The following is a 25,240-nucleotide window of genomic DNA, read 5'->3' as shown; positions in this document are numbered from 1 at the left end:
CCTTTTCCTACACTCGAATTCCAGTCACCCATGACTATTAAATTTTCATCTCCCTTCACTATCTGAATAATTTCTTTTATTTCATCATACATTTCTTCAATTTCTTCGTCATCTGCAGAGCTAGTTGGCATATAAACTTGTACTACTGTAGTAGGTGTGGGCTTCATATCTATCTTGGCCACAATAATGCGTTCACTATGCTGTTTTTAGTAGCTGACCCGCATTCCTATTTTCCTATTCATTATTAAACCTACTCCTGCTTTACCCCTATTTGATTTTGTGTTTATAACCCTCTAGTCACCTGACCAGAATTCTTTTTCCTCCTGCCACCGAACTTCACTAATTCCCACTATATCTAACTTTAACTTATCCATTTCCCTTTTTAAATTTTCTAACCTACCTGCCCGATTAAGGGATCTGACATTCCACGCTCCGATCCGTAGAACGCCAGTTTTCTTTCTCCTGATAACGACATCCTCTTGAGTAGTCCCCGCCCTGAGATCCGAATGGGGGACTATTTTACCTCCGGAATATTTTACCCAAGAGGACGCCATCATCATTTAATCATACAGTAAAGCTGCATGCCCTCGGGAAAAATTACGGCTGTAGTTTCCCCTTGCTTTCAGCCGTTCGCAGTACAAGCACAGCAAGGTCGTTTTGGATATTGTTACAAGGCCAGATCAGTCAATCATCCAGACTGTTGCCCTTGCAACTACTGAAAAGGCTGCTGCCCTTCATTGCAGAACTCAATTAGTCTTTCTCCTTTCTCATTCCTTCTACAAAGCACATATTCTCTTGTAAACATTTCTTCTACTCCTTCCCCTACAAATGCATTCCAGTCCTCCATGACTATAAATTGTCATCTCCTTTATGTTAATTCCGATTCCAAAGAAAGCAGGTGGTGATAGATGTGAATGTTACTGATCTATCGGTCTGATAAGTTATGGCTGCAAAATACTAACACAAATTCTGTACAGAAGAATGGAAAAACTGGTAGGAGCCAACCTCGGGGAAAAATCTGTTTAGAGACAATACTGACCCTATGACTTATGTTAGAAGATACGTTAAGGAAAAGCAAACCTACATTTATAGCATTTGTAGACTTAGAGAAAACTTTTTACAGTGTTGTCTGGAGTGCTCTCTTTGAAACCCTGAAGGTACCAGGGGTAAAATACAGGGAGCAAAAGACTATTTAAACTTATACAGATACGAAATTGCAGTTGTTAGAGTTGAGGGGCATGAAAGTGAAGCTGTGAAGGAGAAGAGAGTGAGACAGGGTTGTAGCCTATTGCCAATGTTATTCAGTACGTGCGTTGAGCAAGCTGTAAAGGCGAAGGTAAATTTGGAGTAAGAATTAAAGGAAGGGAGAGGAAAAAATCTTTGAAGAATTACAATGTCACTGGGAAACCTCAGAGACAGCAAAGGACTTGGAAGAGTAGCTGAATGGAACGGACAGTTTTTTGAAAAGAGGATATAAGATGAACATCAACAAAAGCAAAACAAAGATAATGAAATGTAGTCACATAAACTCAGGTGATCGTGAGAGAATTAGGTTAGAAAACGAGACATGTAAAGTAGTAGATGAGTTTTGTTATTTGGGCAGCAAAATAACTGATGATGGCCAAAGTAGAGCAGATATAAAATGGCAAGAAAAGCATTTCTGACAAAGACAAATTTGTCAACATCAGATGTAGTGTTAGGAAGTTTTCCTGAAAGTATTTGTCTGGAGTATAGCCTTGTGTGGAAGTGAAACATAGTCAATGAACATTTTATACAAAAAGAGAATAGAAGCTGTTGAAATGTGGTGCTGCAGAAGAATGCCGAAGGTTAGATGGGTAAATTGTGGAACTAATTAGGAGGTACTGAATATAACTGGGGAGAAAAGAAATTTGTGGCCAGCCTGACTAGAGCAAGGGATCATTGGTAAGGCACATTATGAGACATCAAGGCATTCCCAATTTAGTATTGGAGGGAAGTGTCCATGATAAAAATCATAGAGGGAGAACAAGAGATGAATACAGTAAGTAGATTCAGAAGGATGTACATTTTAGAATATATTTGGAGATGAAGAGTCTTGCATAGAACAGAGTAACATGGAGAGCTACATCAAACCAGTTTTCGGACTGTAGGCCACAGTAGCTCCCTTTACATTCTGAATTACCCATTCAGTATCCTCATATACCTTCTCCCTCTCTTCATTTTGTGCTTGTGATGTTTGCATATACACTGGTGTCCAAAATTAAAGCAACAAACATAAATTTTGCAAGGTTGTGTTTATTTTGTCACAAAACAATATACACAGGTGATAGTAAAGCAGAAACAGTGTAAAGAATACAGAATGTAAAAAAAAATACAACATGCTCAGTGCTAGATAAAAAATGTTCTTAATTTTTCCCAACTTAATGGACTTGCACACACTTTCTGACTACTGGTTAATGTGCTTAGTACGGAGCGTGAGTAATACAGGTATGACAATGACAGAGCATACTGTGAATGATGTCATCAATCTGATGTTGGGGCAATAATGCCTACTCCTCCTGCAGAGCTGCTCGCAAGTCTTGAAGAGTGATTGGTGAAAGCTTACCTGATGCAACCTGTCCCCCATGCATTCCAGACGTGATCTATGGGATTCCATCGGGAGAGTGAGCAGGCCCTGCCATGGGTGCAGTATCTTCCGTTTCCAAGAAAACAGCAACCATCCGTACTCTATGAAGTCAAGCATTATCGTCCATCAGTACAAAGTCTGGCCCACAGCACTTCGCAAAAACCGCACATGAAATCCTAAGATCTCGTCACAATACCTGACAACAGTTAAACCTTGCCTATTCATCCGTATAATTCCATGAAGAGCTGTTTATGTGGTTAACATAATCCCTGCCCTCATCATCAGGGATTCTTCTCGATATCGGTCTCTTCTCACAGTATTTGGGTCGTGAAGTCGAGTTGCACATTCCCTCCAGATGCGAAGCTGTCGAAAATCATTCTCCAGACAATGTCGGGGCTCATTTGTGAAAAGAACGTTTGCCCACTGTTTGACCATCCAAGTGGCATGCTGACAACTTCAGTCTAGACGTTCCCTTCTGTGAAGTCACATCAGAGGTACACATACAGCAGGTCTCCAACAATAAAAGCCACTTTGCCGAAGACTTCTGTACACTGTTTGCCTCTATAAAAAAGTACACTGGATGCTGCGGGGTCAGATGCCAGTTGCCATGCAGTAATAAGGCGATATCTTCGTGCTCTTACAGGCAAATAACAGTCCTCTCTTTCTGGTATCACAAATGGTCAGCTCTACCATGGTTTTTGGGATACAGTTTCGTCCTCGCCATAGCCCTCAGTGGTTCACAATCCCACAACAGGCTACAGCAGTCCACTCACCCCACTGCTGCCCCACACTGAACCCAGCGTTATTGTGTGGTTCGGCCCCCAGTAGAATCAACCAAATAATTTCTCGGTATCCCTAGCATGTGTTGTACACTTTTCTTGCTGTTATATAACTTCCACGTCACCTTAACTGCTTCAGTACTGTAATGCTCTGGGTTACCAATGTATAGTTCAAAGTGAAATGAAACATTTATATTTTCTGTGGTAACTTAAGTCTCATGTTACAGGACTGCAAGTTGCTGAATGGCTTCCACTTTCTGAGGGTGAAAAAATAGTCACGAAAGCAAAGAAGATCTTGAGTGAAGATTTTAAAGCATATTATACAGCAGCACATTTATATTTGGATAAAACTCTGACATTATGGCATACACGCGACAAAAGTTATAATGCATATCGTAGTAACTTGAATTGGCTTGAGAAAAGATGTTCACTTCATCATCTCAAACTAAGGTAAAACTCTAATTTCTTATTTAACACTGTTGGAAATTAAAATGAAATATATGACTTATTAATCATTGTAAACATTCCACAATTAGACTGAACTACATGTGACTGACTAACTGTGATTTATTTGTCTTATGGTGTCCATTTCTAAATAGTGTCATTGACATATAGAGTACATGTTAAATTAACTGAAAGAACATCCAGACTACAAATAGTCCAATTAATCAGTTAAATGGACCTACAGGTACTATTTAATTTGGGGCTTATGGGACAGGAAGATACAATTGCACTACAGAATAAAACAATCACATTTTCAAAACTCTGTAATTGTCGCCTGTTGTGTTACAGAAGTTTGAATGCAAAACTATGGCACTCTGTGATGTCACTCCCAAGCTCGACGATGCTACAAACAGCAAAGTGTCGACACATGAGGGAAAAAGGCCAGACCTCAGAAGTTCATGTGTAGTGTAAGTTGGGTTAATGATGTCACATTGGCACCAAATTTTACCACAATTCTACCCATTCTATGAATGTGTCACATGATGGGAAGGTCGTCATAATCCCTCTTATCCACACTTTGCACCTTCTTGTGATGCCTCTGTGATGGAGGTCAGAAATGTGACATCCATTTCAGATGCACCACTGCTCAGTTGACACAAAAAGGCCTCTGGGGGGAGGGGGGCATGAAGGACATTGATGAAACCACCCCTTTTCTTGGGGCACTGATTGCCACACATTTCATGGCTGAAAACAAGTTTGCAGTGCCATGAGCAGCAGGACAACATTCTTGACAACCTGTGACACTGCTGACATCCCTGGACGTTTCAACCCTTCTCTAAGGACACTATGGGGCTGCATCCCCATTGAACATGATCACACACTTTTGGAGTGTAGTGTGACTGCAGCTTTTGCTCTCATACACGAGTAGGAACCCCTGGGGACCATTCACAGCCATTTGTTGAAATTTTAACGTGGCACAAAACAGCAAAATGTGATTACGCATTTTCAGCCTCCTGTTGCATGATCACTGGAGGGGTGGGAGGGGGGGGGGGTTGCTTGCTGACATTAGATACATGCAGGAATAAAACAGCAAAGGGTCCCTCTAAAACACTTCCCCTCTCCCCAAATCCCACCCAGTTCAGCAACACCCTTGGTGGCACCCGCTCCCACTTTATTCATAAAGTGGGGGGGCTGAAAATGCATAAGCACCCTATGATGCTTTGGATCACACTCAAATTTCATTGAATGGCCCCTAGTTGTTCCAGGCTGTACACAAAAGCAAAGATTGCTGTTGCACTGCACTTGAAAGGAGTGTGATCATGTTCAATGAGCATGGAGCAATACATTGAATGGCTAGTTGTTGCAGCCTGTACACAAGAGAAAAAAATTGCTGTCACACAGCCCTTGAGAGGACTGTGGTCATGTTCAATGTGCATGGAGCCACACCATGTCCTTAGAGATGGAGTGACACGTCCAGGGGTGTCAGCAGTATCAAGGTTTTCAGGAACGTTGTCCTGTTGCTTTACTCACTGCGAGCTGTGGTTTTCAACTGTGAGCTGCTTGGGAATAAACACCCCATGTAAAGGTGTCGTTTCATTGACGCCCATTATGCCACCCCTGAGAGTTTTTCATTTCTATTCTGAACGGTGGTATGTTTGAAATGTTTTCCTCAGCCACCCGCAAGAAAACTCTTGATTTCAATGCTGGGCCTTGTGGTTTTGACCTCCATCACAGAGGTGTCAAAAGAAGGGGTGAAATGTGAATGAGAGAGTGTGTGAAGACATTCCCATCATGTGACACATCCATGGTGGCATTAGGCAGAAATTTGCTGCTGATGTGACTTCATTAATATGCTTTACAAGAAACATGAACTTCTGAGTTCTGGTCCTTTTTTCGCATGTGTTTACACCTTGCTGTTTGAAGCATCATTGCGTGTGAGGGTAACACCATAGTGTGCTATGCTTTTGCGCCATTACAGAGGAAGTTTGTGGGCACCTTGGAGCCAAATTTCAAACTTCTCCATCACGATAGGAGACAATTATGAGGTTTTGAAAAAATGGTCCTTTAATTATGTTTCTCAGCATGATTAGTGAGTTTTGGAAGGGAAATGTTTGGATTTTGAGAGTGGCATCTGGCTGTAGGTACAGTTTAATGTCAGAAATTAGTAGGTTTTAAAAATATGAAATTGAACCATGTTTAAAGTGCAGAAGTATCAAATTCTTCTGGACCTGAAGCTTTTTTTTTTCCCTGCAGAATTTCCTATAATTCTTTCTTAGCAGACCCTACTGCCTGTTTAGCATATCTGCCACTTAAGCCACTTAATTTATTGCAAACCTCACCTTGCCATGCTATGGGATCTTAGCAGTAACTTGTCAGTCAGGCTGTACGAATCGCAGTATAATTTCAGTCAGATGTAAAAAAAGAAAAAAGGTTGATAATTTTTAAGTATATGGTACAGTAACAAAGCCATAATTAATGACACAGCCAAAATAACAATAATATGCAATTTTCTTGTGCATCAGTGTCTGAGGCATTGGATAGCATTTGCAATGAAACACACCTGTTCAATTGTGTAATGAAAAGTCCTGGTGCAATGCCAGTAATTTAAGGATTAAAAGAAACAACTCAATAGTAAAAGCACTGACTCATTTAAGGTCTTGTAAACAAGATTGAGGACTTTGCTAGCTTTCAGACGAGGATAAGGGGATTGAAGGACGTGTCACTTGGACAAAGTCTATCTATATAAAACCAAGAAAGTGGTATGTGGGGAGGAGCATGTGGGGGCCAAGGATCCAGATGACATGGGTTGTGAAGCAAGCATTAGAATCGAACATGTACTCAGCGGCAATTTCTGCCACTGGGTGGTTAATCCACTTCTGGTTACAATTTGACAATGGCAATCTATTTGAATGGATGGCTGTTTGGTGCTTGTTCACAAATAAAATGCTGTGCAGAAATTCCTGCAGAGCTGATATATGGCATGACTGCTTTCATGGATGACCCTCCCTTTGATGGGAAAGAATAAGCCTGCTAGGAGACTAGAGTACAACTGGAAGGGTGCATTGGACAGGTCTTGCACCTGAATCTTCCACAAGGTTGTGACCCATCTAGCATGGGGTTGGGAGTAATTGTGCTTCAAGGAGATTGGGTTACTGATGGAATACCACTTTAGGAGAGGTTGGAAGGTTTGTAAGTAGTATGGTCCTTGTTCCTGGACATAATGATGTAGTATGTTCCTCATTCATGGGCATAATGATAAACAATCGAATTTCTGACGAAAGATAGGGTTATGTTCCAGTGCAGGATGATAGTGGATAACCGGCGGCGGGGAGGGGGGGGGGGGGGTAGGTGTTTCTTTTGCAGTTGGTTCTTGGGCATGGTCAGAGTATCAGCGAAGTGTGTGAATATGGCATGGAAACGTGTCTGTGGACTGGGTTTGAGGAATGCTGCCTGCCTTAGTAAGAGCTTCAGCTCATAGCTGCGGATGTCCCATCCTTGAGAGCCCAGACTATGTGGGAGTGACCTTTTGGTGTGGAAGGGATGGCAGCTGCCAAAATGCAGGTACTGTTGGTGGTTAGTGGACTTAATATGGACAGAGGTTTGGAAGGAACCATCAGAGATGTGGATGTGAACGTTCAGGATTGCTGGGTTGGGGAGGGCCAGATGAGTTGGACAGGAGAGGAGGTATTGAAGCTGTTTAGGAATGAGGACCCGATGCCTTGTCCCAGGGTCCAGAATGCCATGCATTGATGGAAACAAAAGTGTAACACAGTCAGCTTCAAAATTTACTTTCATAGTGTATTCTTGTGGCTAACAAGAATCTGCCATTGCTTTGCTTTTCCATATGGTGAGGACAAAAAACTGTAGATTCCTGTTAGAATGTGGTCATCCTTGCACATGAATTAATTGTAAAAGTGCTATAAGCAACTTTGACTGTATAGAACAATATTGGCATAGATTTAGTCTGTATATTAGTTATTTTCATCATGTATGAGTGAACCTTTTAAAAAAGGCTTTTGACATGGTCTTATACTAGATTGTTGTTACATCAGTTGGATTAGATTACTGTCACCGATTAACAGACATTTTGTTGAAATGAATGTGTGTGGTGGGCTTTGCTAAGTTGTGTGGGCTGAATTCAAAAAATTAAATCTGTTTTTGGCTGTTGGTTCAGTTTTCGCAAAACATGTTGCCCTCTATCTGTCATAATCCACGAAAGTGCTTCTTGTTCTTCTGTGGCTTAACTTAAATATTCTGAAGATTTAAATTTAAAAATAATAAATATATACAAGGAATTATGACACATGACTGTTCGTAAATCTTCCTCTAGGAAAGTAGGTAGTTGGGCAACTGTGCTTGAACACAGAAGCACCTTGTGTTTTGCCACTTACATCTTGTCAACAAGAGTTCTGATGATTGTTAGAAGTGACTGCCTGTTGTTAAAAGTTTGAGGAACTTCGTGTTAATTCAGAAGAACAAATGCCTTGAATCTGTCTGAATATCACAAATTCATTCTGCTACATGAGGGAAAAGTATAATCTGAAATGCAAGAATGGTAACTTAATCCTCTTGTAAAGAAGTGCTTAGAACTTTATTTTGGGTGTAGAGTTGATGACCAGGACAAGAATTGGGCACTCTACATTTCTTGTTTGCGTGTACTGCCCTTCCAATAGGCTGGTTAAAAGGATAATGTCAAATGTACTCTGCTGTTTGCTGTTGCCATGATTTCTTGGGAACCAACAGACCACACAACTGATTGCTATTGTCAGGCAGAAGTATATGAAACCACAAAAAAAAGCACAACACAACACTGTTCAGTATCTTAACTTATGTCTACTGTATGTCACTGTGAAGAATTGCCAGTACCAGTGCCTCTTGAAAATGTGACAGCAAGTGAAGACATTTACAGTGACAAACATGCAGAAAAGGACATATCCATGCTGAACAAACATTTCAAGATCACTAAATCAAATGAGTCACATGTTTTGTCGTGAGGGTATCTTGACAATCTTATTCATGATTTAAAATTATTGAAACAACAGGCTGAGCTTTTAGTTTTGTAAATTAGGGAATTAATGTTTGATGAGCATATCCTTGATGTGTTAGTTGGTATTGAAAGAACAACATGGCTATCTTTCACAAGTGCCTGCAAGAGCTTCCTTGGCAACCATAGGGCAGAAAACTGATGTGATATAATATAAGACTACTGAGATTATGTCACTTGTACTAAATTTCTGAATGATATTTGGACCGCTTCCCAGATAATTTTGGGGCCATTAGTTATGAATGCGGAGAACAGTTCCAACAGAACATTTCTCATATAGAAAAGGGTATATATACATATATGCTGGTTTAAACATTTACAAAAATCATTACTTCATGAAAACTGATGCCAGTATATAAATTATTTTGATTTAGGAGCAAATTATCTTCCAGTGCATACTGTTCTTGCAGCATTTTTTTTTAACCAGTGTGTTTGTATGCTCTTTGTCTTATTGATAATCCATTTCTGCTGCACTCTACTAAAAACATTGTCATATAAATGCTGTTGAAATTTGTACTCTTCAACATTTCTTGTATCTGTATTGGACCTTTCATTTCTACTAATCCCTAGTTTCCTGTTATCGCCTCTTTTTGATAGATCTCAGGTTTGATTCAATATCTGTGATGTTGAGTTAATTGTGCAAACACACAGAATTTTCTGCTGAGTTAGCTCACCTAAATAAAAAATCATCCCCGCACCCAGTACTAGGAAGAAAGCACATGTCACTTCCATCTACAGCAAAGGTAGAAGATAAATCTACACACTTACACTGCAAACCACAATGAAGTGAAGTGCATGCCAGAGGGTAATTAGCATTGTACCATGTGTGAGTGTTCTAACCACATATGATTGATGCTCCTAATAATAAGCAAATCAACAGATCAGGTTTGCTGACCCATAGGAGTGTGTTACTGAAGTGATGGTTATAATTAGTCACAAACGAGTTAAGCTATATTTTTAGATAGTATCTAAATAGATGATGATCTTGACTTTCAGAACACCAATTAAACAATGGAAACTCCAGGTAGGAATATCAGCAGTGTAGGAGCAGACAGATTGCAAATTACTGTAAAGAAGGCATGTCAAGTTGCAGAAAGAGACAATTAAAACTCTCACATATAGCTTTTGGCCAAAGCCTTTGTCACTAAAAGACAGACAGACACAACACACACACACACACACACACACACACACACACACACACACACACACTGTTCACTCACACAAGCAAGCACACCTCATGCACACGCAACCACCAACTTGAGCGTAAATTTAAGTATTAGCTGTGTTTTTCTTACTCGTCACTTCTTGTTCCGTGTGTTTTTGCTTTTAGGAAGCTTTAATTTTCGAGTACTAGCAATAGTGTTCCATAGATTTCGTGTTTGTTTTGAATTCAGTCCAGAGGCAGTTAGTGCTTATTTTTATTGTTTCCAACAAGAAGTGTCTAGTAACCACAGTTTAGTTGGCTATCGGCCGCCTTTAGAGAATTAGCGGTCTAGTTAAAATTTGATTACTTAAGTCTCTACAGTAAATTGTTGATTTATTAGGATGGATAGGATGTGTTACTGCTGTGTACAGGTGCAGGAGGAGCTGACCACTGTTCACGAACAGGTGAGCATGCTGATGGCCATAGTCAGCTGTGTTCAGGCTGCTGCCTCGGAGTGTAGTGGCAGTGTGGAGTCTGGTGTGTTGTATGGTACACCCCAGGTGTTACATGCTTCACCCACGGCCCCTGCTATCGAGACATCTTTGTTGGTACCAGGTGTGGTTGGGCCACCCTCTCCTCAAGAGGAGTGGCGGGTTCTACGGTGTTCGTGTCGCACGAGGTGGAGGGTCAATGTGGAGGCTGGCTGTGTGGTGTCGCCCGCCCTGCCTGTGAGTCAACCTGTGGCTGCTCTTTCAGCAAAGTCTGAGCAGGCACAGGGGGGGAGGGGTTTATTAGTGATTGGGAGCTCCAATGTTAGGTGGGGATGGAGCCCCTTAGTGAAATAGTGGAAAGGTCAGAGAAGGAGGCCAGTGTTCACTCTGTCTGCTTGCCGGGGGGTCTCATCCGAGATGTGGAGGAGGCCCTGCCGGTGGTGATAGAGAGCACTGGGTGCACCCGACTGCAAATTGTTGCTCATGTTGGCACCAATGACTCCTGCCGTCTGGGTTCAGAGGTCATCCTCAGTTCATACAGGCGGTTTGCGGAGTTGGTGAAGGCGGAAAGCCTTGCTCGTGGGGTGGAATCTGAGCTAATTATTTGTAGTGTCGTTCCCAGAACCGATCATGGTCCTCTGGTTTGGAGCCGAGTGGAAGGCTTAAACCAGAGGCTCAGACGATTGTGCGGAGAGCTGAGGTGCAAATTTCTCGACCATCTGCTATCGGGTGGAAAAATGTAGGGTCCCCCTGAATAGGTCAGGCATTCACTACACGCAGGAAGCAGCTACAAGGGTAGCGGAGTATGTGTGGAGTGCACTTGTGGGTTTTTTAGGTTAGAGAATTCCCTCCCTAGGCCCGACAAGACGCCTCCTGAGACGTGATAAGGTAGCAGTAGGCAAAACGCAACAGGGAATGACAATATTAATGTGGTAATAGTAAACTGCAGGAGCGTCTATAGAAAGGTCCCAGAACTGCTCTCATTAATAAACAATCACAATGCCCACATAGTACTAGGGACGGAAAGTTGGCTGAAACCAGAGGTAAACAGTAATCAAATTCTAAACTCAGATTGGAATGTATACCACAGAGACAGGCTGGACAGTGAAGGGGGAGGCGTGTTTATAGCGATAAAAAGTGCAATAGTATTTAAGGAAATTGACGGAGATCCGAAATGTGAAGTAATTTGGTGGTGGTGGTGGTGGTGGTGGTGGTGGTGGTGGTGGTGGTGGTGGTGGTTAGTGTTTAACGTCCCGTCGACAACGAGGTCATTAGAGACGGAGCGCAAGCTCGGGTTAGGGAAGGATTGGGAAGGAAATCGGCCGTGCCCTTTCAAAGGAACCATCCCTGCATTTGCCTGAAACGATTTAGGGAAATCACGGAAAACCTAAATCAGGATGGCTGGAGACGGGATTGAACCGTCGTCCTCCTGAATGAGAGTCCAGTGTGCTAACCACTGTGCCACCTCGCTCGGTTGAAATAATTTGGGTGAAGGTCATCTACATCTACATCTACATGATCACTCTGCAATTCACACTTAAGTGCCTGGCAGAGGGTTCACCGAACCATTTTCATACTACTTCTCTACCATTTCACTCTCGAATGGCGCTTGGGAAAAAGGAACACCTAAATCTTTCCGTTCGAGCTCTGATTTCTCTTATTTTATTATGATGATTATTTCTCCCTACGTAGGTAGGTGTCAACAAAATATTTACACATTCGAAAGAGAAAGTTGGTGATTGAAATTTCGTAAATAGATCTCGCTGTAAAGAAAACCGCCATTGTTTCAGTGACTGCCACCCCAACTCACGTATCATATCAGAGGTACTCTCACCCCTATTGTGCGATAACATGAACCGAGCTGTCCTTCTTTGCACTTTTTCAATGTCCTCCATCAATCCTACCTGGTAAGGATCCCATACTGCGCAGCAATATTCCAGCAGAGAACGGACAAGTGTAATTTAGGCTGTCTCTTTAGTGGGTTTGTCGCATCTTCTAAGTGTTCTGCCAACAAAGTGCAGTCTTTGTTTCGCCTTCCCCACAATATTATCTATGTGGTCTTTCCAATTTAAGTTGCTCATAACTGTAATTCCCAGGTATTTAGTCGAATTGACAGCCCTTAGAATTGTGCAACAGCTGTTCTGGTTTCGAATTCTTGAATATTTACTTCATCTTTTTTCGTGAATGAATTACGGAAAACTGTATTTAGTAACTTTGTTTTAGTGGCACCATCATTGGTAACATTTCCATCGCTATCGCGCAGTGCCGGTATTGACTGTTTTTTGCCACTGGTGTACTTCATATATGACCAGAATCTCTTTGGGTTTTCTACCATATTTTGAGACAATATTTCATTGTGGAAACTATTAAAAGCATCTCGCATTGACGTCCGCACTAAATTTCAAGCTTCCGTGGAACTTAGCCAGTCTTGGGGATTTTGCATTCTTCTGAATTTGGCATGCTTTTTTTGTTGCTTCTGCGACAGTGTTCTGACGTGTTTTGTGTACCATGGTGGATCAGTCCCATCTCTTATTAACTTACGCGGTATGAATCTATCTTTCGCTGTCGATACTGTATCTTTGAATTTGAGCCATATCTGGTGTACACTTACATAATTAGTGTGGAAGGATTGGAGACTCTCTCTTAGGAAGGCATCAAACGAATTTTTATCTGCTGTTTTATATAGATATATTTAGCGTTTATTTTTAGTGGTTTTGGTTGATATGGTTTTGAGACTCGTTACAATGACCTTGTGATCACGAATCCCTGTATGCGTCATGTCGCTCTCTATTATATCAGGATTATTTGTGGCTAAGCGGTCAAGTGTGTCTCCACAACCATTTACAATTTGTGTGGGCTAATTGTTAGAAGCAATTCTCAGAGAGAGCATTTAGTACAATTTCTGAAGATGTTTTCTGTCTACCACCGGCTTTGAACATGTATTTTTGCTAACAAATCGAGGTAGATTGAAGTCTCCACCAATTATAACTGTATGAGTGGGGTATTTATTTGTAATGAGATTCAAGTTTTCTTTGAAGCGTTCAGCTATTATATCATCTGAGTCGGGGGTCGGTAGAAGGGCCAATTACTATTTTGTACTGCTGTTGAGTATAACTTCTACCCATAGTAATTCGCAGGAACTATCTATTTCAGCTTCACTACGCGGTACACTACTACCAACAGACACAAACACACCACCACCTACTTTATTTAATCTATCCTTTCTGAGCACGGTTTGCGCCTCTGTAAAAAAGCACGGTTAAAGCAAGCTCAAACATGGTAATTGGATGTCTCTATAGGCCCTCTGGCTCAACAGCTGTTGTGGCAGAACACCTGAAGGAAAATTTGAAAAATATTTCAAGTAGATTTCCCGACCATGTTATAGTTTTGGGTGGAGATTTTAATTTACCAGATATAGACTGGGAGACTCAAACTTTTATAACAGGTGGCAGGGACAAAGAATCCAGTGAAATTTTTTTAAGTGCATTATCTGAAAACTACTTTGAGCAGTTAACAGAGAACTGACTCATGGTGAAAACATATTAAACCTTGTGGTGACAAACAGACCCGAACTATTTGAAACAGTTAATGCAGAACAGGGAATCAGTGATCAAAAAACGGTTACAGCATCGGTGATTTCAGCGGTAAATAGAAATATTAAAAAAGGTAAGAAGATTTTTCTGTTTAGCAAAAGTGACAAAAAGCAGATTTCAGAGTACTCGACGGCCCAACGCAAAAGTCTTATCTCAAGTACAGTTAGTGTTGAGGATCAGTGGACAAAGTTCAAAACCATTGTACAATATACATTAGATGAGTATGTGCCAAGCAAGATCGTAAGAGATGGAAAAGAGCCACCGTGGTACAACAACCGAGTTAGAAAACTGCAACGGAAGCAAAGGGGACTTCACAGCAAACAAACATAGCCAAATCCTTACAGACAAACAAAAGTTACACGAAGCAGTGTGAGGAGGGCTATGTGAGAGGCGTTCAACGAATTCGAAAGTAAAGTTCTATGTGCTGACTTGGCAGAAGATCCTAAGAAATTTTGGTCTTATGTCAAAGCAGTAGGTGGATCAAAACAAAATATCCAGACACTCTGTGACCAAAATGGTACTGAAACAGAGGATGACAGACTAAAGGCTGAAATACTAAATGTCTTTTTCCAAAGCTGTTTCACAGAGGAAGACTGCACTGTAGTTCCTTCTCTAGATTGTCGCACAGATGACAAAATGGTAGGTATCGAAATAGATCACAGAGGGACAGAAAAACAATTAAATTCACTCAAAAGAGGAAAGGCCGCTGGACCTGATGGGATACAAATTCAGTTTTACACAGAGTACACGAAGGAACTTGCCCCCCTTCTTGCAGCGGTGTACCGTAGGTCTCTAGAAGAGCATAGCGTTTCAAATGATTGGAAAAGGTCATCTCCTTTTTCAAGAAGGTACGTCGAACAGATGTGCAGAACTATAGACCTATATCTCTAATGTTGGTCAGCTGTAAAATTTTGGAACACGTATTATGTTAGAGTATAATGACTTTTCTGGAGACTAGAAATCTACTCTGTAGAAATCAGCGTGGGTTTCGAAAAAGACGATCGTGTGAAACCCAGCTTGCGCTATTCGTTCACAAGACTCAGAGGGCCATAGACACGGGTTCCCAGGTAGATGTGTTTCTTGACTTCTGCTAGGCGTAGAGCAATTCTGTGATTGGGTTGAAGAGTTCCTAGATAACAGAATGCAGTGTGTCATTCTCAATGGAGAGAAGTCTTCCGAAGTAAGAGTGATTCCAGGTGTGCCGCACGGGAGTGTCGTAGGACCATTGCTATTCACAATATATACAGGGTGGTCCGTTGATAGTGACCGGGCCAAATATCTCACGAAATAAGCATCACACAAAAAAACTACAAAGGATGAAACTCGTCTAGCTTGAAGGGGGAAACCAGATGGCGCTATGGTTGGCCCGCTAGATGACGCTGCCATAGGTCAAACGGATATCAACTGCATTTTTTAAAATAGGAACCCCCATTTTTTATTACATATTTGTGTAGTACATAAAGAAATATGAATGTTTTAGTTGAACCACTTTTTTCACTTTGTGATAGATGGCGCTGTAATAGTCACAAACGTATGAGTACGTGGTATCAGGTAACATTTCGCCAGTGCAGACGGTATTTGCTTCATGATACATTACCCGTGTTAAAATGGACCGTTTACCAATCGCGGAAAAGGTCAATATCGTGTTGATGTATGGCTATTATGAACAAAATGCTTGGTTCAAGAATCATAAAAGAAGGTTGTATACATGTAAGAAGGCTGGAGATACTGACAGGTTTCAGATGGATTATATAATGGTAAGACAGAGATTTAGGAACCAGGTTTTAAATTGTAAGACATTTCCAGGGGCAGATGTGGACTCTGACCACAATCTATTGGTTATGAACTGTAGATTAAAACTGAATAAACTGCAAAAAAGTGGGAATTTAAGGAGATGGGACCTGGATAAGCTGACTAAACCAGAGGTTGTTCAGAGTTTCAGGGAGAGCATAAGGGAACAATTGACAGGAATGGGGGAAAGAAATACAGTAGAAGAAGAATGGGTAGCTTTGAGGGATGAAGTAGTGAAGGCAGCAGAGGATCAAATAGGTAAAACGATGAGGACTAGTAGAAATCCTTGGGTAACAGAAGAAATATTGAATTTAATTGATGAAAGGAGAAAATATAAAAATGCAGTAAATGAAGCAGGAAAAAAGGAATACAAACGTCTCAAAAATGAGATTGATAGGAAGTGCAAAATGGCTAAGCAGGGACAGCTAGAAGACAAATGTAAGGATGTAGAGGCTTATCTCACTAGGGGTAAGATAGATACTGCCTACAGGAAAATTAAAGAGACCTTTGGAGAAAAGAGAAGCACTTGTATGAATATCAAGAGTACAGATGGAAACCCAGTTCGAAGCAAAGAAGGGAAAGAAGAAAGGTGGAAGTAGTATATAGAGGGTCTATACAAGGGCTATGTACTTGAGGACAGTATTATAGTAATGGAAGAGGATGTAGATGAAGATGAAATGGGAGGTATGATACTGCGTGAAGAGTTTGACAGAGCACTGCAAGACCTGAATCGAAACAAGGCCCCGGGAGTAGACAACGTTCCATTAGAACTACTGACGGCCTTGGGAGAGCCAGTCCTGAGAAAACTCTACCATCTGGTGAGCAAGATGTATGAGACAGGCAAAATACCCTCAGACGTCAAGAAGAATATAATAATTCCAATCCCAAAGAAAGCAGGTGTTGACAGATGTGAAAATTACCGAACTATCAGTTTAATAAGTCATAGCTGCAAAATACTAACGCGAATTCTTTACAGACGAATGGAAAAACTGGTAGAAGCGGACCTCGGGGAAGATCAGTGTGGATTCCGTAGAAATATCGGAACACGTGAGGCAATACTGACCCTACGACTTATCTTAGAAGCTAGATTAAGGAAAGGCAAACCTACGTTTCTAGCATTTGTAGACTTAGAGAAAGCTTTTGACGATGTTGACTGGAATACTCTCTTTCAAATTCTGAAGGTGGCTGGGATAAAATACAGGGAGCGAACGTCTATTTACAATTTGTACAGAAACCAGATGGCAGTTATAAGAGTCAAGGGACATGAAAGGGAAGCAGAGGTTGGGAAGGGAGTGAGACAGGGTTGTAGCCTCTCCCCGATGTTATTCAATCTGTATAATGAGCCAGAAGTGAAGGAAACGAAAGAAAAATTTGGAGTAGGTATTAAAATCCATGGAGAAGAAATAAAAACACTGAGGTTCGCCAATGACATTGTAATTCTGTCAGAGACAGCAAAGGACAGCAGCTGGATGGAATGGATAGTGTCTTGAAACGAGGATATAAGATGAACATCAACAAGAGCAAAACGAGGATAATGGAGTGTTGTTGAATTAAGTCGGGTGATGCTGAGGGAATTAGATTAGGAAATGAGACACTTAAAGTAGTAAAGGAGTTTTGTTATTTGGGGAGAAAAATAACTGAACTGATGCTGGTCGAAGTAGAGAGGATATAAAATGTAGACTGGCAATGGCAAGGAAAGCGTTCCTGGAGAAGAGAAATTTGTTAACATCGAGTATATATTTAAGTGTCAGGAAGGCGTTTCTGAAAGTATTTGTTTGGAGTGTAGCCATGTATGGAAGTGAAACATAGACAATAAATAGTTTGGACAAGAAGAGAATAGAAGCTTTCGAAATGTGGCGCTACAGAAGAATGCTGAAGATCAGATGGGTAGATCACATAACTAATGAGGAAGTATTGAATAGGATTGGGGAGAAGAGAAGTTTGTGGCACAACTTGACTAGAAGAAGGGATCGGTTGGTAGGACATGTTCTGAGGCATCAAGGGATCACAAATTTAGTATTGGAGGGCAGCGTGGAGGGTAAAAATCATAGAGGGAGACCAAGAGATGATTACACTAAGCAGATTCAGAAGGATGTAGGTTGTGGTAGGTTCTGGGATATGAAGAAGCTTGCACTGGATAGAGTAGCATGGAGAGCTGCATCAAACCAGTCTCAGGACTGAGACCACAACAACAACAACATTACCCGTGTTAAAATGGACCGTTTACCAATTGCGGAAAAGGTCGATATCGTGTTGATGTATGGCTATTGTGAACAAAATGCCCAATGGGCATGTGCTTTGTGTGCTCCTCGGTATCCTGGACGACATCATCCAAGTGTCCGGACTGTTCGCCGGATAGTTACGTTATTTAAGGAAACAGGATGTGTTTAGCCACATGTGAAATTTCAACCACATGTGAAATTTCAGCCATGACCTGCAGCAAATGATGATGGCCAAGTAGGTGTTTTGGCTGCTGTCACGGCTAATCCGCACATCAGTAGCTGACAAATTGCGTGAGAATCGGGAATCTCAAAAACTTCAGCATCGATTGCACCCGTACCATATTTCTATGCACCAGGAATTGCATGGCGATGACTTTGAACATCATGTACAGTTCTGCCACTGGGCACAAGAAAAATTACGGGACGATAACAAATTTTTGGCATGCATTCTATTTAGCGATGAAGCGTCATTCACCAACAGAGTTAACATAAACTGGCATAATATGCACTATTGGGCAATGGAAAATCCACAATGGCTGCGACAAGTGAAACATCAGCGACCTTGGTGGGTTAATGTATGGCGATGTACTTCCAACATGATGGTTGTCTGGCACATAGCTCGTGTGGAGTTGAAGCGATATTGAATAGCATATTTAATGACAGGTGGATTGATCGTTGAAGCACCATAACATGGCCTGCACGTTCACTGGATCTGACGTCCCTGGATTTCTTTCTGTGGGGAATGTTGAAGGATATTTGCTAATGTGATCCACCGACAACGCCTGACAACATGCGTCAGCGCATTGTCAATGCATGTGCGAACATTACGGAAGACGAACTACTCGCTGTTGAGAGGAATGTCGTTACATGTATTGCCAAATGCATTGAGGTTGACGGACATCATTTTGAGCATTTATTGCATTAATGTGGTATTTACAGGTAATCACGCTGTAACAGCATGCGTTCTCAGAAATGATAAGTTCACAAAGGTACATGTATCACATTGGAAGAACCAAAATAAAATGTTCAAACCTACCTACATTCTGTATTTTAATTTAAAAAACCTACATGTTACCAACTGTTCGTATAAAATTGTGAGCCATATGTTTGTGACTATTACAGAACCATCTATCACAATGCAAAAAAAAAAAATGGTCCAACTAAAACATTCATATTTCTTTATGTACTACACGAATATGTAATAAAAAAATGGGGGTTCCTATTTAAAAAGACGAAGTTGATATCCGTTTGACCTATGGCAGCGCCATCTAGCAGGCCAACCATAGCTGCCACCTGGTATCCCCCTTCAAGCTAGCCAAGTTTCATTCTTTGTAGTTTTTTCATTTGACGCTTATTTCGGGCGGATATGCTGTAGTTTATCGAGAGGTTGTAACAATGGCAAATTGTACTGAAATGCAGGAGGGTTTGCAACGAATTGACACATGGTGCAGGGAATGGCAATTGAATCTCAATGTAGACAAGTGTAATGTGCTGCGAATACATAGAAAGAAAGATCCCTTATCATTTAGCTACAATATAGCAGGTCAGCAACTGGAAGCAGTTAATTCCATAAATTATCTGGGAGTAGGCATTAGGAGTGATTTAAAATGGAATGACCATATAAAATTAATCGCCGGTAAAGCAGATGCCAGACTGAGATTCATTGGAAGAATCCTAAGGAAATGCAGTCCTAAAACAAAGGAAGTAGGTTACAGTACATTTGTTCGCCCACTGCTTGAATACTGCTCACCGGTGTGGGATCCGTACCAGGTAGAGTTGATAGAAGAGATAGAGAAGATCCAATGGAGAGCAGCACCCTTCATTGCAGGATCATTTAGTAATCGTGAAAGCATTACGGAAAAGACAGATAAACTCAAGTGGAAGACTCTGCAAGAGAGACGCTCAGTAGCTTGGTAAGGGCTTTTATTGAAGTTTCGAGAATATACCTTCACCGAGGAGTCAAGCAGTATATTGCTCCCTCCTATGTATATCTCGCGAAGAGACCATTAGTATAAAATCAGAGAGATTAGAGCCCACACAGAGGCATACCGACAATCTTTCTTTCCACGAACAATACGAGACTGGAATAGAAGGGAGAACCGATAGAAGTACTCAAGGTACCCTCTGCCACACACCATCAGATGGCTTGCGGAGTATGGATGTAGATGTAGATTCCGAGATGAGATGCCAGAGTTGGCGGTTGTGTGCTCGTGAGAGGTCTCTCTCTCTCTCTCTCTCTCTCTGATGAAGGCTGTAGCTGAAAGCTATATGCATGTGTCTTTTAATTGTACCTGTCTGCAGCTTGACATGTCTTCATTACCGTAAGTCTTTTCCTACATTGTAGAACATAAATTAATGTAATTAAAGCAGCAAGAAACATTAAACCAGGAACACACAGAAATATGTGCTAAATTATCTTTTCTATCTCTGTAAGGAATTCATCTAGAGAATAAAAACTTTTTTCAAGCAAGAGTTGCTTTGGCTTACTTTTAAATATTATGTTATTACCTTGTAGATGTGTAATATTACTTGAAAGTGCATTGAAGAGTTTTTTACTTGTGTATTTCACATATTTTTGCACCAGTCGCGGATTTCTCAGGTCACATTGTATGCCACATTTCTTTCTTGTGTTATGATGATGGTGTGGCTCATTAATTTCCTATTGAGAAGGATTGTGAAGCATGACTGAGAAAGAGATATTGGATTCCTTTTTTTTAATACCCTCTGTATCTGTCGGCTCTCCTGTGCAATGTTTATCTCCCGTGGGCTTTTGTGATCAGGATTAGAAATGAGTATAATTTGTTTTGCTGAGGTTTATTGATAGGGAACTTGTAGTGAACCAGTTCAGAAACATCTACAAGTAGTTGATTGGCATTTAACTCTAGGTCAGCGATGGGTACTTTCAGATGTCAGTGCCACTTAATTACTGAAAATTTACTTGGAATTGACATTATCTAAAATATACACAGATCTCCAGTCTGTGATTTAAAAGTTCGGATAGTTTCATAATTAATTATCCTAGCTATTTTCCAGCGGAAGGCCCGTCTCATTCTTATATCTATTTGCACTGTTAATAAAGAGTTCTGTGATAAGCTAGGCTGCGACTTCCTGAACTTGTGTCATAGGGTTCAGAACTGTAGGGTGCCTCTAAATGGGTCAGGTGTGCACTACACATCAGAGGCTGCTACTCAGGTAGCTGAACGTGTGTGAAGAGCACAAAAGGTAGATTAGGCAACTCTTCATCCAATCCAGATAATGATAGCAGTAGGAAACCCAGAAGTATCATGTAAGATGAAAAGAGGTGCCTTTCACAGGAGAGATTATTAAAATGCTAGTGGTTAACTACCGAAGCATTTACAGCAAAGTGCCAGAGTTTGAAGTGGTCCTTGAAAAGCAGTGAAGGTCACATAATACTGGGTACAGAAAGTTGGTTGAAACTGGAAACGGAAGCCGAGGTTTTTGGGGGAAATTTGAAAGGATAGGGAAATGGGAAGTGGAGGTGGTATATTTGTTGCAGAAGACAAGAAACTCAAATCTACTGAGATAGAAATTGAAGTTGCATGCGAGATTGCTTGGAAAAGACTCAGCAGATGATTGGATCCTTCTATCACACCAGATTCATCCCCTGATGTAACCGAAAACTTTAAAGAAAACCTCAGTGTGCTTGTACGTAAGTTCTCCAATCATATTGCAATCATCGGTGGAGACTTTAATCATCCAACAGTTAATTGTGACAGTTACAGTTTTGTTGCTGGTGGGCATGATAAAAAATCCTGTAAAACGTTACTAAATGCTTTCTCTGAAAACTTCCTAGAACAGATAGTTAGGAATCCCATTCATGGTAGAAATATGTTGGATCTAATGGCAACAAATAGACCTGACCTCTTTGAGGATGTCCAGATTGAAACTGGTATCAGTGACCTTGATGCGGTTGTGGCAACAATGATTACCAAAGTGCAAAAGACAATTAAAACAAGCACAAAATACATATGTGCAGGAAACAACATAATAAAAATCAGTAATGTTATATCTCAGTGAGGAACTTGAAACTTTCAGGAAAGGGCAGGAGCATGTAGAGGAACTATGGCTCAATTTTAAAAGAAAAGTTGGCCATGTGCGGGATAGACATTTACCCAGTAGAATAATTCATAATAGTATACAGTTACTGTAAAGAAACAGAGATTAATGCATAATATATGTAAACCAAAGCATAGGGCTGTAGATAGAGAGATTCTGAAGGAAACGCATTTGACAAAGAGAGCAGTGCGTGAAGCCTTCAGTAACTGCCGTAGCAGAATATATTCAAATGATCTTTCACAAAAGCTAAAGAAATTTTGGTCATATTTAAAGAGAGATTCTGAAGGAAACGCATTTGACAAAGAGAGCAGTGCGTGAAACCTTCAGTAACTGCCGTAGCAGAATATTGTCAAATGATCTTTCACAAAAGCTAAAGAAATTTTGGTCATATTTAAAGGCTGTTAGTGGCACCAAAGTTAATGTACAGTCCCCAGCGAATGAGATGGGTACTGAAATTGAGGATAGCAAAGCAAAAACTGAAATATTTAACTCTGTTTTCAAATGTTCTTTCACAGAGGAAACCCAGAAGAATTACTCCAATTTAACCCTTGTGCCACTGAAAAGATGAATGAAATAGGTATTAGTGTCAGTGGTGTTGAGAAACAGCTGAAATCGTTAAAATTGCACAAAGCTCCTGGACCCAGTGAAATCCCTAATCTGTCGTAGATCCCTTGGACAAAAAACAGTGCCTGGTTCTTGGAAAAAGGCTCAGGTCACACCCATCTACAAGAAGGGTAGTAGAAGTGATCCACAAAACTACCTATCCAATATCCTTGACATTAATTTGTTTTAGAATCTTAGAACATATTCTGAGCTAAAACATATCATCTTGAACAGAATGACCTCCTCAGTGCCAACCAGCATGGATTTCAAAAACATCTATCATGTGAAACCCAACTCACACATTTCATACTCAAAGCTTTGGATCAAGGCAGTCAGGTAGATACAGTATTTCTTGATTTCTGAAAAGCATTTGGGTCAGTACCACACTTATACTCATTGCCCAATGTCCGATCATATGGTGTATCAAGTGAAATTCGTGATTGGATTGAGGATCTTTTGGTAGGGAGGACACAGCATGTTGTCTTGAATGGAGAGTCATTGTCAGATGTAGAAGTAACTTTGGGTGTGGCCCTGGAAAGTGTGTTGGGAATGTTGATGATAATGTTGATTATTAATAACCTTGCAGACAGTATTAATAGTAAACTCAGGATTTTTGCAGACAATGCAATTATCTTTAATGAAGTACTGTCTGAAAGAAGCTGCATAAATATCCAGTCAGATCTTGATAAGATTTCAAACTGGTGCAAAGATTGGCAACTTGCTTTAAATTTTCCAAAATGTAAAATTGTGCACTTCACAATGAGTCACAGTTGGAATAGGTCAACTTATACAAATACCTAGGTGTAACAATATGTTGGGATATGAAATGAAGTGATCGCATAGGCTCAGCTGTGGTTGAAGCAGATGGTAGACTTTGGTTTATTGGTAGGACACCGGGCAAGTGTAATCAGTCTACGAAGGAGATTACTTACAAATCATTAGTGTGACTGGTTCTAGAATATTGCTCAAGTGTGTGGGATCTGTACTGAGTAGGACTAACAGTGGTATTGAATCTATACAGGGAAGAGCAGCACGAATGGCCACTGGTTTGTTTGACCCATGGGAGAGTGTTACAGTGATGCTGAAGGGACTGAACTGGCAGACTAGATAGCTATCCCAAGAAAGAGTACTAACGAAGTTTCAAGAACCGGCTTTAAATGATTACTCTAGGAACATACTACAACCCCCTACGTATCGCTCACATAGGGATTGTGAGGACAAGATTGGAATAATTACAGCACACACAGAACATTCAAACTATCATTCTTTCTGCATCCCATATGTGAATGAAATGGGAAGAAACCCTGATAACTGGTTCAGTGGAACACTCCCTCCGCAGTGTGTTTTATGATGGTTTGCAAAATATGGGTGTAGGCAGGCCATTTAGGGCTGGTAGTTGTATTAACTGTTTTAGTCTGGTCTGTATATTATCATCTAGCATGTTTGTACATGAAGTTATTCTACCATGGAAACTAACTACAGAAGCAAGATTATATGTGGACCTCAAATTTTCTGAGTCTGATCTGTCTCTGGAATTTGTTAGAAAGTTTACCTTGAAATCCCCAAGCACTATCACATTTCTTCTGTCTTTGAATATATGTATATTAGGAGAGCATCTGACTGCTTCAAAAAGAGACTTAAGTTTCCTAAGCTGCTCCATACACTATTACTACTGATATATGAGAATTATTTACAGACATTTCGCGTGGCACACACATCTAAATGATGTTTTAAACAATAATTCTTCACATCAGTTACTCTACATGTGACATTGTATTTAACATAGGTGGCAACACCATATTTTGCTTTATATTTTCTGTAGAATGATGTTGCTAATAATAATTACTTATCACAAGTTTTTCTATACCAAAATTAATATGGTGCTCACTGAAGGACAGAACGTGAGCATAGTCTCTTCCTCGTGGCTCTTGGACATTGATTATAAGTTTATTGATCTTACTGCAGAAGCCTCTACTGTTTTGTTTGTAAATTACTAGTTTCATTTTGCAGAAGCAGTTACAAAGTTTTCCCTAAAAAAGAAGTTTCAGTGAAGGTCTGGGCAAGGTATTTTTCACTACATGTTTTTCCAAGCTGGTCTGTTTCTACACACACTTAAAGATAGGGAAGAAATGGTTTTATCTTGTTTTTTTCACCAGCCAATTGTCCAGTGTAATCTGTCTATGCCCATTCCTACAATTTTGTTGTGTTTTGGTGCAGTCTTTGTTCAAATCTGATTGTCCTAAGTTCACATTGTTCCCTGCATGTGAAGTGCTGTCATATATTACAATCACTAGATGATTTTTCCCATGCCAGTTGAGATGAAGGCCATGAGTTGTGTAAAGTTCTCTATCAAACTTGTGTACTTCGGTCCTATGAATATTTTCAGAACTGTTGCAGATTTCTGCATAATGTCTGTCTGTAGCTATTACTGTCCTGCTTACTCA

General features: G+C 40.6%; 1 protein-coding gene across 3 annotated transcripts in view; it reads left to right on the top strand.

Moving 5' to 3' along the window:
- The window catches only part of LOC126199345 (uncharacterized), a 150,826-nt gene that overhangs the window by 109,801 nt on the left and 15,785 nt on the right, over positions 1-25,240 (top strand). For all 3 annotated transcript variants that reach the window (XM_049936206.1, XM_049936204.1, XM_049936205.1), the window contains one exon: positions 3,612-3,834. In XM_049936206.1, coding sequence (XP_049792163.1) covers positions 3,612-3,834 — 223 coding nt within the window. The remainder of the gene's footprint in view (positions 1-3,611; positions 3,835-25,240) is intronic.

Source organism: Schistocerca nitens, chromosome 8 (assembly GCF_023898315.1).
Source record: "Schistocerca nitens isolate TAMUIC-IGC-003100 chromosome 8, iqSchNite1.1, whole genome shotgun sequence".
NCBI lineage: Eukaryota > Metazoa > Arthropoda > Insecta > Orthoptera > Acrididae > Schistocerca > Schistocerca nitens.
Note: the sequence above shows the minus strand (reverse complement) of the source record. Positions and strands in the feature narration are given on the sequence as shown.